Genomic DNA, 15,738 nt, shown 5'->3' with positions numbered 1-15,738 from the left:
TAAAATATTGCCCACTAGACGTATGTAGGATGTAGCATGGACCACAAAACCTTGAGAATAGGTATAGCTTTTCGAGACACCTTGAGGGTATGTATAGCTTCTTGAGACACCTTGAGGGCATGTATTGTAACTCATAATTTTTTTTAACCTTAATTATAGTTCAAATATTGAAATTTTGAGACCATTTTTTTTTATAAGTATAAGTAAATCAGATCTTATAATGCAGAAACGCTTTTTAAAAATGGTTAAGACTTTGGGCGCGGTTATACTAAAGATAACAATCAAATCAAAATGTACGAGATATATATATATATTTCAAACCACGTATAATATAAGACTGAAATATGAAAAGTTTTAATTTTATTTGAAATCAGAGTATGAAAACAATACTTCAGTCGCTACATGATCAAGTACTTAAAACAAAAAGATCATGAATACCAAGATCACAAGGTAAGAGTGGACCCTCGAGGATGCAACTCGACCAACCCTTCGCTTCAACTACTCATCATACTTTACCTACATTACTTGTCCCCCATAAAACGGGATCAGACTCGCTAAAGTCTGATGAAGCAACCCAAACTCAAGCTTAAAGAAAATATATCAAGCATTTAAAGGTAAAGATATATTATTCATCCATCGTCAAGTGATAGACAAGGGAACAACATCCTATGAGTCATTCATTTCAAGCATTCGAACATAAAGCATGTCATCACTTACTATGGCCCGCTCAGATTTGCGGCCTTTGCTTACCCCTTTGCTTTGTACTTCCGCTATTGATTTGAATCCATATCTTAATTTTTTTTCTAAAAAACCAAAGGTTTTTTCAAGGTCGGAGTTTGGGGCGTCACAGGTATAGCCACCCTGGCTCTTCGGCTAGCTATCAATTGAGTTTTTTAGCTCTCGGCTTGCAACTATATTGTTTTAGCTCTCAACTTGCAATTATACTGTAGCACTTATGTTTATAGTCTGAACCGATTCAAACTATAATATTATGAGTGGTTCATATGTCTAGCCAACACCGTAGACTCTGAGTTGTCTATATGGGTTGTTACGCCCGAAGAGACTATGTCCAAAATAACCAATTATGGTAGAGTATATGTTTGAGAATGATAATAGAGATACAATAAAATATAGTAAAATTCATAAACAACATGTGTGTATAATTAACAAACTAAACTAAGACTATGAACTTAGAGCTCATTACAGTTTTAATGGTAATGTTTATTTGTAAATGAAATTATGCTGGGTTATAGACTCATCCCCTATCTTAATTGCAATTATAAGTTTAGGAATTACTGTCAATCATAGGAATTAGTCGAGGACTTTGACTCTCTCACCATGTTTAAAGTATGATTCACTTTCATTATGCTTATTCTATATATGATAGTTGTATTTGGATGGTTATGACATTATAAATGATTATATGAACCTTTAATTATTTTAAATAAAAATAAAAAATTGAGATAGTTTTGATTTTGTATATGAAGTTATTAGATTTTTTTTCTTCAAAAAGCTAACGTCCACCAATCCCGAATCGGGTCGTTACACTTTATTTATGACATGCTATCCTTTTTCAGTAGACCCAGAGGTGTCAATGTGCAGAACACCCTTGTAAACTCGCTTTCTTTGCACTCTTTCTTGTAGCGTGATTAGGGCTGGCAGTGGATCGGGGGATGACGGGGCCCCGCCTCGCCCCGTTTGGACCGGGGATGAAGGACATGAAACGGGGATGGAGGTGGGCATGAAGGTTAAAATCTATCCCGCGGGGATGGACTTACGCTTTTCCCCGCCCCGCCCCATCCCCATCCCCATCTCAATCCCTGTTTTTTCCCACCCTACCCCTTTCCCAATCCTTTAAGGGATGACTATAGATCGAAGGAAAACGGGGCCCCGCCCCGCCTCACCCTCGTTTGGACTGAGGATGGAGGTGGGGGTGGAGGTTAAAATCCATCATCGTGCAGAGATGGAGGCGGGAATGAAGGTTCAGATTTTGAAATGGGGCGGGGTGGAGACCTTGTCCCTCGCCCCGGTCCACTGCCATCCCTAAGATTAATGATATGCATAGAAAGAAAGTATTTTTTCGTACCTAAAATAACAATTTTACGATGGTTTGGGCATATTCGGTGAATGCCTAATGATGCTCCGGTTAGAAGGATGGAGAAATGAGAAAATATATTAGTTAAAAAAGGTTGGGTAGGCCTAAGAAGACTTGGATGGAGATGATAAAAAAGGATATGAATGCTTTGAACCTCACCGAGGACATGACATTGGATAGAAATGAGTGAAGAAGGATTCATGTGAAAGACTCAAAATGATTTTGTTTTTGGTTTATATCACTGACCCAATTGTTTGGGACGAATAAGTTGTTGTTATTGTTCTTGTTGTAAAATAACAGTTTTCATATGAATTTGGAGCCTTAACGAGGCATTACCTTTGAAATTTCAAAGGGTAGTACCTTAACAGTTCTCTCATCTCCACGTAGACCCAACGTCCCACCAAAGAGAAAGTCAGAAACGACCTTTTTCAAGTCAGGACCCAGCCGCCAGCAGGAACTTGTTGGTCCTTTCCTCAGCTGCCGGACGCAAAAATTGGAATTACTGAGGGGTAAAAGAGAAATTTCATTCAACAGAAAGGGTTCCAAAAATTTATGCTTTACCCAAAAATACCCTTTATATTTAGCAGAAACCATTTCCCCTGGTCCGTCGTCTCTCTCTGACTCGCCCGCCCGCTTGCTCTGCAACTCCAAACCCTAAACCCTAATTTATCACTCGCTTCCGCTTCTTTCCACCATTAAAGAAAACCCTAAATCGAGGGTTCGTCTTCATCGACAGACCGAGGAGAAGCAAAAATGAAGAAAAATCTCTAAATTTTCGAAGAGGTCTAGCTTCGATTTCTGGCTTCTCTCTCTCTCTCTCTCCCCGTTCGCTTGCACGAGAGTTTCTCCAGGAACGATAAACCCTAAGTTTTTGTTTTTCGGTCTCCTTGCCTTCAGAAGCACTGATCGAGGGGAGGGCCCGCGGAAAAAGAAGAAGAAGGGCGATCGAGCGTCGGAATGCCGCGGTCTCTCTCTTTTTCTCTTTCTTGCTTGCTTGCCGTCGTGGATCACTCTTAACCATAAAACCTATAATTTCCGTCATTGTCTCGTCAAAAGACGAGTAGTTACGAGCGGGAACCTTCCGAGAATGAAGAAGACGAGCGGTTGATGATTGAAACCTGCATTCAGATGTTTGCAATCACTTTCTCCCAATCGTAATTCCTTCGCAACTCCAAAAAAAAGCGGTCTAACCGCGAAACCAGTCTTTGTTTGGTAAGCTCCGCATATCTCAAATCTCGTTGTCGGTAAAATCTCGCCTTATATTCAAATATCTGTTTTTTTCTCTGTAAAATATCTGTATTTACAAAATGTAATTAAACATATACAAATAAAGAAACCAAATAGAACAAAACTATTGAAAATATTCGTCGTGCACGATATTTTCGGAAAGAAGATACTTGCAAATTTCGCATGTTAACGTTATATTGGCTTTGTACTTTAAATATCACGATTTTTTTGAAAATATTTCGTAAAATTGAGATTTTCCCCAAAGATCGCCTTATTCGTTACATACTCTAAGAGTCTAAGACCCTAAAGTTTGGCGGGATCGGCGCAAAATGTCAGAGGAGGACGATTGATGACCAAAATTTGGGTGCAGAATCGCGGAAAGTCTCCCTCGCTGATGCAGATTCCCGAAAACGCTGAAGCTTTCCGTTTTTTTTCTGTAACCCCTTGACCGTAGGCGAGAAATCCCGAAGAAGGCCGGAGAAGAATGATCAATGATCGAAGTTGCGATGCAGATGTCTGCTATGTCACCGTCTCCAGTACCGATCCCACACAATTCCATGCCGAGGTCTTCCCCTGCTCCTCTTCCGGCACAACCCTCGTCTGCGTCGTCCCTCTCTCTGGGCCTCCTTCCTCTCCCTCCTCCGGCATCTTGTCATCACCGTGCTGACCATATGGTGAACGCAGAGCCGCTTGCCGCATCGCACCCGCTGCACGAGCCCTCCGTGTCCGTGGCAACTCCCGTGTCGCCTCTGCCAAGGATTAAGCTCTCAGAAATTGCTTCGTATGACGGTGCTCCATCGCCCACGTATAACAGAGCAGTGGACGCCCTCTCAGCATCGTTGATGAGGCATAACGCTGCTGTGATCGTGGTGGGGAGCGAGGAAGCTGCTCTGCTGAAGTGCGCGTTAGAGTCTGGGAAGTTGTATTTCCGGATGCGGGGGCAAATTAGCGGGAATTTGTCGAAGCCTGCGCGCTCTGGTATTTACATGTACAGAGCCGGGAGGTAGGATTCATCACTCTTTTTTGCCTCTTCTTTTTGTTATGCTCTATGTTTCATTACTTTGTAAATTTGATGGGTTTGATTCGTATGTATTCATTGTCTTGAATGTTCAAAACTGGAAATTTAATCGATGATGCGTGGAAATAGCCCACCCATATCTGTCATCAGAACAACAATGACTAAGAAGAAGAAAATGATATTTTGGACGAATGATTAAACTGAGCACCTTCATCCATTCCGCAAAAGGACTGGTGCCCACTGTGGGATTATTGTTTTGTATTATAGCGTATTTCGTTTTGGGACTTTATGAAAGCGGAAAAACATATGATGGCCAGTCATGTGATTTTTGATGGGTGGACAGTTTGGCTTTTAGAATTGTGCATTCTTTTTGTTGTCTCTACAGAATGCGTGTATGTTGTTTTGCATAAGGGGATTCATTTTAGGTTTTATTAAATGCTATAATTTCTAGGGCACTTGAAGAAGGAGATTCGTCACCACCTTGTTTGGGGGAAGTTTTCAGATTCATGGGGAGGGCATCTCGGTTGTCACTTTGTGCAATTGCAAGGCACCTACGTCTCCGGAGCGAGTAATAATGGATTTAACTATTGGAGCTTATGTTGATTCCATTTTCTTTTATTTAATTGCTGTTTTTTGTTTTAATTCTGTCGGCAGTGTTTTCAATCATTTGCTGGATGACTCCCCGTTACCTGCTAATGAGGCTTCCTCGTCTGTACTTGCGGCAACATACTCACACACATCATTACAGAATGGCAAGGGTGTTATTGGAGGAAAGCCTGTGGCAAACTGTGAAGTTGAGAAGGGCTTGCTCACGCTGATTGCTTCAGACAATCCAGGGCTTCAGGTGATTCATATCTAGCTTTCAAAGCTTCAACAGTAATCTAACATAGGTTATTTTCTGGCTTTTCATGTTCAATTCTAATAGTTTTTTTTACATCTGGACAGTTTATGAAGAATCAAATTGGCATAAGTAAATATTCTTGAAATGCATGCCACTCAGGCACTCACCAATATTTTTGGAACTGCTTTTGGTGTGACCCTCAAATCATTTTTGTCAGCCATTTCTTGCGTAGGTTTGTGACCCCAATGGTCGTTGGTACCTAGCAGATGGTGGTTTGGGACCAGGGGACCTGTTGCTCCTTACAGGCAGAGCACTTAGTCATGCCACTGCTGGATTGAGACATGCAGCTTCATATAGGACCGTTCCTGATTATGTTGCGGGCACTTTAACTGGTGGCAGGTTTGTTTATAGCTTATTTCTTTTTTCTCAATATGTATATCTGTGTGTGTGGAAGTTGGCCCAAGTTCCACTCATTACATGCACGCAGTTACTTTCCCCCTTTGTCAATGCAGGACATCCTTGTTGTTTAGACTTATGCCACAAAGCAATGCCATATTAGATTGTTCTCCGATAACAGCAGCTGGTCATATAGTCCCCCAAAGTTTTGTGCCAATAAGCGTAAGCCAGTTTATGGATGATTTATCTACTGAAGAAACTGCGATGTGCAACCACATTGACAATAATTATGTGAGTTCCATTCCAAGAATTAGGAATTGCTCTATTGATCTAATTATTTTACAAATAATATGCCAAGTATTTACCTTTACATTTGCATTAGGGGATGAATAAATGTGTATAGGGGAAATGTTAGGTGTGTACAATTGGGCATTTTCAAATAAATAGGTGATCAGGGATCTAGATTCATTTATAATTTCTATGTTTTTTTGTTGTTAACTAACCTGAATATGGGGTTTTAGTTTGATTAAGTTTATAAATCAGAAAAAAATAGTCCATGGAGCAAAAATTTCATAGAATGAGGACAAAATGTCACCAATGGTGATAAGGAAACAGAAATTAGGAATGACAGTTTCAAAAAGTGATACATATCCAGTTCTGTTCCTCTGATGTGTGTTAGAAAGTGGCTTTGAATACATTAGGTTCAATAATGAACCCATACATGCACATGAAGTGCGAATAAACCCATTAAAGGGAACAACATAAGCGCATAATGTGCTAACACATAAACCCACACAAGGGGGCAAAATATGACTTAAAGTCATAAGTTGAGCAAGAGCTCCTCCAAATCTCCAAGAAATACAAGGGGGAGACCCCTATTTATAACACAAGAGAGGAGCCACAAAGGGGGCTCCCAAAGGAGTCGTTGGGAACCCCCAACGATCACATTTGTGACCGTTGGGGGCTCCCCAACGACTCTTTGGGGAGCCTCCCTAGGTGGCGCAAAAAAAAAAAAAAATAGAAAAATAAAAAATAAAAAATAAAAAATAAAATAAAATTACAAACATATTCCGAATGGAATATGCGTAAAACTGGAAATGTCTAAACTACCCCTATGCCTATAAATAGAAAAATATATATTATATATATATATAATTAGGATAATACATATGCATATATACAATATATGAATATGTATTATCCTTTATATATATAATATATATATAATATTACAAATGTTGAATGATACATTTTAACACCCCCCTCAAACTTTGCGTGGGGGAACGAAAAGATTGAAGAAAGCAAGAGGAAGAATCTCAAGGCTTCAAGAGCCTTTAGTCCGAATGCCATTGAAAATGTAAATGTCTTCCTCCAACGTCTTTAATGATGAGCACCTTCCATGATCTATCCAAGGTACTTCCTTTTCCACTTATCTTCAAGATCCTGTGGAACAACAACAAAGAACACGTAAAAAATATCTTTGCACTTTACTCAAATAGAACTTTCCTAACAAGGTGCAAAATTATATTTATGCAAGATCACATGATGAAATAATTACTTTAGCATGAGGAAAATTTAGAAAAAAAAAACAAGATTTCAAAATCATATATCATGTTAAATGGTAAGCGGAAGCAAATTATGCGAAAATGAATTGCAAGAATGCATAATTCATTCATAAGGTCCAACATTGGACAAACATAACCCCATAATGGGGAATAACACAATGGTCCCCTAAGGGACACCATAGTAAGCCTACGAAGAGGCATAAGTTACATATGCTTTATTGAATGAGATCCTAAAAAGCCATAAAGAGCCTATGCATATATTATCATGAAATGAATTAATACTTAAAGGAATCATTAATGAACATGCTTTAAACATGTAATGAAGTGCTAAACAAGAGAAACGACGTCTCCAAGCATACTTTAGACAAAATAAACACAAGAGTTCACAAGGTTTTAAATCCATTTACGAGGCAAAACGAAGAGTGTTATTTGAGTAGAGAATCTTACCCATTTAGGAAAATCTCACTCAATTGACAAAAACACATTTTGCATACAAAAGTGGCCAAAGAACCATAAGCACTTAATATATGCCAAAAAATCAACTTGATTTTTAAAATATGCATATCAAAAATATGATTCACTTGAATATCTTAAAACACAAGTCATGAATGAAATTTTGCAAATTTCAACAATAGTTCATCCATTACAAACCACTACCTCATTAGTCCTCCAAAACCCATAAATCAAGTGTATAAGCTACTAGATCAAGAATATAAATATAATGCCATTAAAGGCCAAAGACACACACAAAGGTGTGCAAAAGAACCTCTTGTTTACATATAATAATACTTGAAATGAGTGCATCTACGACAAGAACAAGAGAATACACGTTAACATGGACCAAAAACATCTCTTGTCAACGTAAAAATACACTCAAAACAAGTATGTTCAGCTATTAGAACAAGAGTAACAAGCCAACCATGAGCTAAAACACAATACATCTCTTGTCTACATAAGATGACACTTGAAATGAGTGAAATAAGTCAACCATGGGCCTACATCTCAGCGACTAGAATAAGGACACAAACGCCAACATGGACTAAAATCACACACCATGGTGTGAATCAACGTGCCTTGTCTACATAAAATAACACTCAAGACAAGTGTGTTCAGCTACTAGACCAAGAGAGATAGTTTCATAATGCATAATATGTTAAGAAAAGAGATACATACCGAAAAACTTCTAATAAAAAAAGAACAATGAATACTTCACCATTTCTTGAGCACCACGCTTTCCGTTGCGCCAAGAGACAATCCCATCGTAACCGGGCTCTGATACCATGTTAGAAAGTTGCTTTGAATACATTAGGTTCAATAATGAACCCATACATGCACATGAAGTGCGAATAAACCCATTAAAGGGAACAACATAAGCGCATAATGTGCTAACACATAAACCCACACAAGGGGCAAAAATATGACTCAAAGTCATAAGTTGAATATTATTGAAAGAAAGGAAGAAGAGGGGAAAAACCCCTTACAATGGAGCAAGAGCTCCTCCAAATCTCCAAGAAATACAAGGGGGAGACCCCTATTTATAACACAAGAGAGGAGCCACAAAGGGGGCTCCCAAAGGAGTCGTTGGGAACCCCCAACGGTCACATTTGTGACCGTTGGGGGCTCCCCAACGACTCTTTGGGGAGCTTCCCTAGGTGGCGCAAACCCCAAAAAAATAGAAAAATAAAAAAGAAAAAATTAAATTAAATTACAAACATATTCCGAATGGAATATGCGTAAAACTGGAAATGTCTAAACTACCCCTATGCCTATAAATAGAAAAATATATATTTTAGATATATATAATTAGGATAATACATATGCATATATACAATATATGAATATGTATTATCCTTTATATATATAAAATATATATAATATTACAAATGTTGAATGATACATTTTAACAATGTGACCTGATGGTGGAAGTTCCATATTATCATGTAAGTCTGCATAAATCCTTTCTTAGGTCCCATGACTTTGATTTTGTAAGTAATGTGCACTTTCTTCCTCTCATCTCTCAACTGCTGATTTGTGCTGAATGGTGAATGCTCTCCTTTTTCTTTTCCCCTATTCCTGCTGTTTCTTTCTCCACACATTGTTTTGCACTGAGTACTGTCAACCACCACTGTCTCTATCACCATATTCTGCTACTTCTATTCTTTCTACTCTGTTTTCAGGTTCTTTTTTTCCATCTAAAAATTTGTAGGTTGTTGCACCTTAGGTTCACATGCCACTTGTTGGGACCTAGTGATTCTGCTACACAGTTTTTGCCAGCGGACCCCCAAGGGAAGATTTCATGACTGTCCTTTGTGCTGTAGAATCATAGTTTTTCTTTCTCCTGAGGCAGATCAAGATAGATCACTCATACCACAGCCTCAATCTTTTTACTTTCTCTAGAGGATTTTCTGATCCTTATTTCACGTTCTTCCTTTTGTTTTCAGATTTCTTGTTTTCAGCGAACTAGCTAGCTGCCTTTTCCCATTTACCTCCATCACATGGACAAATAAAAGGATAACTTTCTCCGTTGTGGTAGAAGAACAATACAGATTGAACTTTGGATGCATTACAGAGCACAGGATGATGCTGTTTTTTCACAGTTCAATGCTTATAAGTTTTCTGTGATGAACAGGAATTTGTTTGTCAAATTATAAAGTTTAATAGACTTTTGAGCTATTAGTAAGTAAATTTTTCCAGATATTCGAGATATGATATCTATGGTAGCTATCTGCTATTTTCACTTGAGTCTTACATACATGTTTGTCAATGTTCCTTGAAGTCAGACTTATATGATGGTCTTGGTCCTGACAACATGTGAAAACTGAATAAATATGGATGGCCAAGGTGACCACGATGCCAACCTGTTGAGGCAACTGCGTTAAGTAACAAAGAAACAAGTGCAAATTATAGCATGTGATGAAAAAATGCATCATAATATAGTGAAATTCAGAATGAAGCTTTGAAATCATATCGAGTAGCCTGAAACCACCATTGTCTGCTCTGAGTACTGCGTGACCTAGAAATCTGACTGGATGAGCTAGTTATCAGTGTAGTCTTTTTGGAACTGATTAACCAAACCAACGTGAACTAATTGCTAAAGCACCAGGATACTTAAACACCAAAATCATGGGATGCATGCCTTGGATCCCATCATAGCATCCTAGCTTTGTGAGCTGCAAACTCTGAATATGAAGCTGCAGTTTATACTTGAATTTCAAGATTTCTTCATGGTTTTAACTTTTGCCAATATCTATATGAAACGATGAAACTATTTTTTTCCTTTTGGAACAACTTCGGATTTGTCAATCCATTCCTGCCCAATTTAGCAATAATAATATTAGATTACCACACATTTCTATTTCCTCTTTTCTGTGTTGTTGTAGGTGTTGATTGTCTCTCACTAATTTTAGATTACCAAGCATTTCTAGTGTCTCTTCTATGTGTTATTGTAGGTGGTGATGCTTGTCCCACCATTTTTCACTCTTTTCTTATTTGATCTTCCAAAAGCAAATATGCTGTCAGATTTTTCTCATTGTTTTCTAAATAAACCGTATGAAACTTCATCCACATCAGGCTCATGGATCTGAATCATTTGATTGTAGAAGTAGCAGTTGCTTCAAATTCTGGAAGAAAAAGTCTTGGTTTCCACTATGATGTTGAGGGAGCTACTATTTATTATTTTGCCTTTTTGTTTGTGTTTCTTAATTCTCGAGGTTGTAGTCGCTTCTGAGTGTAATGGATGAAATGACTTCTTGCTGGAATATCTGAGGCAGAACGTAGGGATGTTATGTATATCCAACTAATGTTCTTTCTAACAATTGAATTGCAGGATGTTCGAACTACCATTAATCCAGATCCATCATTGAGGAGTGTGCTCTCAGATCCATTATCGTAAGTGATTGTTAAAAAAAGTACCTTTGCTTTAAAGCTGTTGTATATTTTGGTTAGTTTGTAATATTCTTTTTTGTGATTGCCAGCTGTTACTGGCTTTGTTGCTTTTTATTTCTGCAAACTGAAAGCTAATTCGTTTCTTTCCTAAGCTCATTTTAGTCTTTCATGATTCTCACTTCATGATTGTTGCTTCATGCCTTTGTTTCCTATTTCACTGGGTAAATAGTAGAGAGAAAAACGACAAAGTGTCATGATTGGGAATTATTTATAGCATCTCCATATTTGTTATTCTTTATATATTTTAAACACAATTGGAAGATGGCCAAATTTCTCAAATATCCAATATTTTGTTTTGGAGGACTGGTTTGGATTAATTTTTGGAAATTGTAAAAATAGTTGCACTCTCTAGAAAACCATTTTCTTTTGGCCAAGGATTGGCATTTACCTTAAACTTGTGTTAGCGTAGTTTGTGTTTTCTTGGCTGTTTTGAGATTTTGAACTGCTTTATTTTATTGCTGATCCATTTATTACCATTTCTTTTGCTGGAGTGAACACCAAAATCTGTTGCTTATTTATGACATCACTGATTGATAAGAGCATTTTGTTTCTAGTCGTGCGTTCCTTGAAGATGCAACGGTTGTTTCTTGTGGTCACTCATTTGGTGGGTTGATGCTGAGAAAGGTCATTGATATGGTGAGCTAATATTACCTCCTTGTCAAAATTTTTAAATTTGTATGTCATTTGTCATGACACTAAAATATTTTGATTATAGATTTGATTCTTCTTGCTTTCTTTTTGCATGGTAAGTTGTATGTTAGAAGAATTCTTTAATATATTTTGAATTTAAATACAATTTTAGCTTATTGTGACTGAAACTCAATTAATGAACTCAAGCTTGAGCAGTGGTTGGCTCATACTGATGTGAGCTTGAATGGCCAAAAGTCATGTCCCACCTTTTCTTCTCATTGATTGTAGGGGGTGGATGGATTGTCGGCATGAACATAGTTAACAGGAAGCAAAATGGATACAGAAAGCGATGCGTGGTGGGATTCGTTTGGAAGTGTTAGTGAAAGCGTGTGAGAGAAGTGAAAAAGGAAACATGAAGGAGGTGAGGGAGAAGCAAAAAAGAAGTGAAAAATACAAAAAAACAGGGGGAAAGTGATAGGAATCGAGTGGGAAAGCAATTTGAGAAGTGAATGGGAAGCATGCTTATTATAATATAGGAAGTGCGCTTCCACAAATGAGAAGCGAGTGTCCCCCGCGCATCCTGCTTCGGACACTCCCCCTCCTAGGAAGGCGTTTCTGGTGACTATGGTTGGAACCATAGTTACCAGGAAGCGAAATGGATACAAGAAGCAATGCGTGAAGCGGAAGCGAGTGTTAAAAAGTAGCGTGAAGCAGGAAGCGGAATTCATTTTGGAAGCAATTGTGGAAGTGTGTGAGAAATGAAAGAGAAGCGAGTGAGAAGCGTGTTTCCCCGACCCTTCTCCCTTTTGGAGGAAGCATGTAGCTTCCTGCTTTGGAAGCACACTTCCTAATTGGGGCTTCCGGTAACTATGGTTGGAACCATATTTTGTTGGAAGCATCATTTAGTGCATGGTTATCTGAACTTGTTAATGAATATGGAAAATTATCTGCCAATCTAGTTATATTTGTACAACTACAAAGCATGTCAATGTTATTGGTTTTTGTGAGTTTTTTATTGTTTTGGACCTTTAATAGAAGTATTATGTATGACTCTAACTAGGAATTCATATATATGAAAAAAAGGGTTTAATTGTTGCTTTATGGTTTTCTACTTGTGTGGCTTCTTTCAATTAGCTATTTTGGAAACTGCTTGGTCTTTGTTTGTGGTCCATATGATCTGATGCAAAAATTCACAGGTGTACAGTTCATAGCACGTCTTTGTGCAGCTGCAACTATTTCCAGTGAAAAACAAAAAATTGATTTCCTGTTTATTATATAGTCCAGGTGTAGCATCTGTGGTTTGGAGATTGATGCGGGGACATTGATCCCAAATCTTGGTATGTAGATCTTGAGAATTCTTGCTTTTTATCATTAGCTAAAGTTGCTGAACCAGTGAGAACTTATGCAGCTTTGAGGGCCGCTGCAGCAGCTGTAAAGCACGAGGATGACAGAAGGCTGTTCCATAATGCTGCACTACGGAAACGAAGGAAAGAAGTGGTTGAGCATGTGGATGCAATAAAGCGACTAAACAAGGTATTTATCAGGAAGCTCACATTTGAGCATTTCAGCTCATTTTTTAACAGGTAAAACCTTTTCTGAGTTCTTAAAAAAAATGTTTGTTCTTTTTACAACTTATATTTGAATGATTGTATAATCTGCCAGCCATGTGATCAAACTATTCTTTCACCTTTTACTAAAGAATGGTTATAGCGTGATTGTGATTGATAGGCCATAAATTGTTGTTAATCTCTGAAGGCTTTTCTGACAACCTTAAAACAATTTAGTAATTGGTGATCTTGTTTTTTCAACTTGTAGGAAGACGTAGATATGAATGCGGATGGTGACAACCATGGTTTGAAGGGGTCACAATATCCATTTTCTGTGAATGAGAAAGTGATAATTAAGGTCAGGGTTGCACTTATTATTGCAAGTTATTAGGCCCCTTGTAGATATTGGTAAAATATTTAATTCAAATGGGGAGCTGTTTTGCAGGGGAATAGGAGGACACCTGATAAGTTTGTAGGAAGGGAAGCTGTGATCACTTCACAATGTCTCAATGGCTGGTAATTCCATTAAATAGTTGATCCTGTCTTGCATCAATTGCTTCTGCAAATATAGAATTTGGAAATTTAAAACCAAAAGCAGGCCATATTTTACCTTATTTCGTTTCATATTGTTGCGTCTCTTTCATATTGAATAACCAACCTGTAATATATAAGATATTTGTTTCAGAAAGTAGACTGATAATTTAGCTAAAAAGCTGAAGTATACGACTAGTTTAATTGCTTAGGAAATTTGAGATGTTGCTCGGAAGTAGGGTCAGGTATCCTGCCGGATGGTGCGCAGGTCGAGGTTCAATCTTTGGTCCTGGGTCAAAGGAGGGCCAGGTTATTGTAGACTTTCCCTAGGTTTGGGTCATATGAAGATCAGGCTTCAGGTCATCATGATGAAGCCCATCTCTCTCTCTCTCTCTCTCATATCTTTAATTTGCAAGTGTCTGAAGCTTGCTATGGTTTTTATTCTTTTTCCTGCTATTAAATGATGTTCACTTTTGTAATTAAGAGGTCTAGTAATCATTCTTTTCTGGTTTGAACGGGTCTCTTTCGTAATAAAGCAAGACATTTTATCTATTTAACTTTTACTTGGTTGGTTCTGTAATTGCTGTTGACATCCACTCGTTTATGATTTTTTCATCATGCTATAGTTAAAAATCTTTTCAAAGATTGTTTTCACTTGATGCAATGAAGATACACTTTCTAGTCTTTTTATTTAATTCCTTCTCGTCTTGCTTTCATGGCATTTGGGCTAAATGCTAAGCGTCTGTTGATTGATTTCCTGTGGGACTCTATTCTGGTTGCGAATGTGTGATTTGAGTGTTTGGTGTTCATCGGTCATCCCTATCCTACTTGATTCAGCTCTGTTCCTTTTTTCAGGTACCTTCTGAAGACTTTAGACAATGGGGAGAGCGTGCGCCTGCAGTATAGATCACTACGTAAGATTTCAAAACCTCAGTCCGAGCAACAATGTCAGAATGTCATCCAGAATGGCAGCTGAATGTAGCAAGGCCAACTCCTGGAGGACCTTGTTTCTAGGCTCGCAAGCTTCCAATGCATACCACCGGTTGAAGCCTGTCTCTGTATCTATACACGATGTTGATCTTTTCTATGAAAGAAGTAAACTTTATTCAGAAGAGGTGATGAGGGTTCACCCCGGCAGATCATAGACAGCAAGGGAGAAATGAAAAGGATAATAGAGAAATAGGAAGTAAAAAGACCATTATTGACCCCAACCCTGATCGGCCCATCTAACCTGGATCTGAGTTAGGCCATTTGAGAGCTATGCACTAGTGGATCCCCCCTGGAGTGCGGAAATGGATGTGCATGAGCTGAGATTGGGTTCCCGAAAAGAGGCGATTGTTGCACTAAGGTGCCACCAATGCCAAAGAAGACGCCATCTCATGATGTTGATCTTCTTCGCCTGAATTATGGTGAACACAAAGTGGTTTGGTTTTCGAGAGCGGTTACCTTGCCATGAATTGATACCCTGTAGAAAAGGCGGTCTTTCTCTAGTGTAATGCACAATTAGCTTCTTTTTCTCTCGTGTACAAACAAGTGGCTTGTATTGACATTTCTTGCCGTGTTTGCTTTTCTGTTCTTAGAAAGGTAGACGAGATAGAAAAAAAGGGTCCAAGGGGCCTGCAGAGACGGATTTGTGGTGTAGAATCGATCATATGCTTCACGGTTAGCCCATCTCAAGGATTGAGGACCCTACCAACATTTGAGTGCAATTCACCTCAAAGGACGGATGAGAGATAGAGATTGATTTTCCCTATTTTTATCATTGGATTTGCTTGACCATCGTTTTTAGCCACAAAACTCGTCCTTGTTGAAACCTCGTCCGGAGAATATCTCTTGATGTTTCCAAAAATCTAGTTTTTCTTGAAATTCTCAGAAAGATATTGGTATGATGTGTCTGTAAAACATATAAAATAAATTTAACATATAGATAGCAGAAAATTATG

The 15,738-nt window shown here is 38.3% G+C and overlaps 1 protein-coding gene across 2 annotated transcripts; it reads left to right on the top strand.

The window, feature by feature from the left end:
• The first annotated feature begins 2,702 nt into the window (after positions 1 to 2,702).
• Positions 2,703 to 15,461, top strand: LOC149832485 (uncharacterized). Of its 2 annotated transcripts, XM_090014526.1 has the most exons (14): positions 2,703 to 2,878; positions 2,993 to 3,307; positions 3,693 to 4,325; positions 4,792 to 4,908; positions 4,995 to 5,184; positions 5,414 to 5,580; positions 5,694 to 5,868; positions 10,969 to 11,030; positions 11,642 to 11,723; positions 12,997 to 13,054; positions 13,126 to 13,250; positions 13,533 to 13,622; positions 13,710 to 13,780; positions 14,651 to 15,461. In XM_090014526.1, the coding sequence occupies exons 3-14, from the start codon at positions 3,814 to 3,816 to the stop codon at positions 14,769 to 14,771; spliced, it is 1,770 nt and encodes a 589-aa protein (XP_089870652.1). In that variant the 5' UTR covers positions 2,703 to 2,878; positions 2,993 to 3,307; positions 3,693 to 3,813; the 3' UTR covers positions 14,772 to 15,461. The 2 variants fall into 2 exon arrangements, with proteins under 2 accessions (XP_089870652.1, XP_089870650.1); XM_090014524.1 differs by having other exon boundaries at positions 2,703 to 3,307.
• Positions 15,462 to 15,738: the final 277 nt, after the last annotated feature.

Source organism: Nuphar pumila, chromosome 7, assembly GCF_984573655.1.
Source record: "Nuphar pumila chromosome 7, dmNupPumi1.hap1.1, whole genome shotgun sequence".
NCBI lineage: Eukaryota > Viridiplantae > Streptophyta > Magnoliopsida > Nymphaeales > Nymphaeaceae > Nuphar > Nuphar pumila.
The sequence above is the reverse complement of the archived record's forward strand: the minus strand, read 5'-3'. Positions and strand labels throughout refer to the sequence as shown.

Bases quoted from the DNA above. Each gene is read 5' to 3' on its own strand.
- LOC149832485 (XM_090014526.1), top strand. From the start codon at position 3,814: ATGATCGAAGTTGCGATGCAGATGTCTGCTATGTCACCGTCTCCAGTA. The intron at 5,581-5,693 runs GTTTGTTTATAG...TTGTCAATGCAG, and splicing joins GGCACTTTAACTGGTGGCAG to GACATCCTTGTTGTTTAGAC. The intron at 13,623-13,709 runs GTCAGGGTTGCA...GCTGTTTTGCAG, and splicing joins ATGAGAAAGTGATAATTAAG to GGGAATAGGAGGACACCTGA.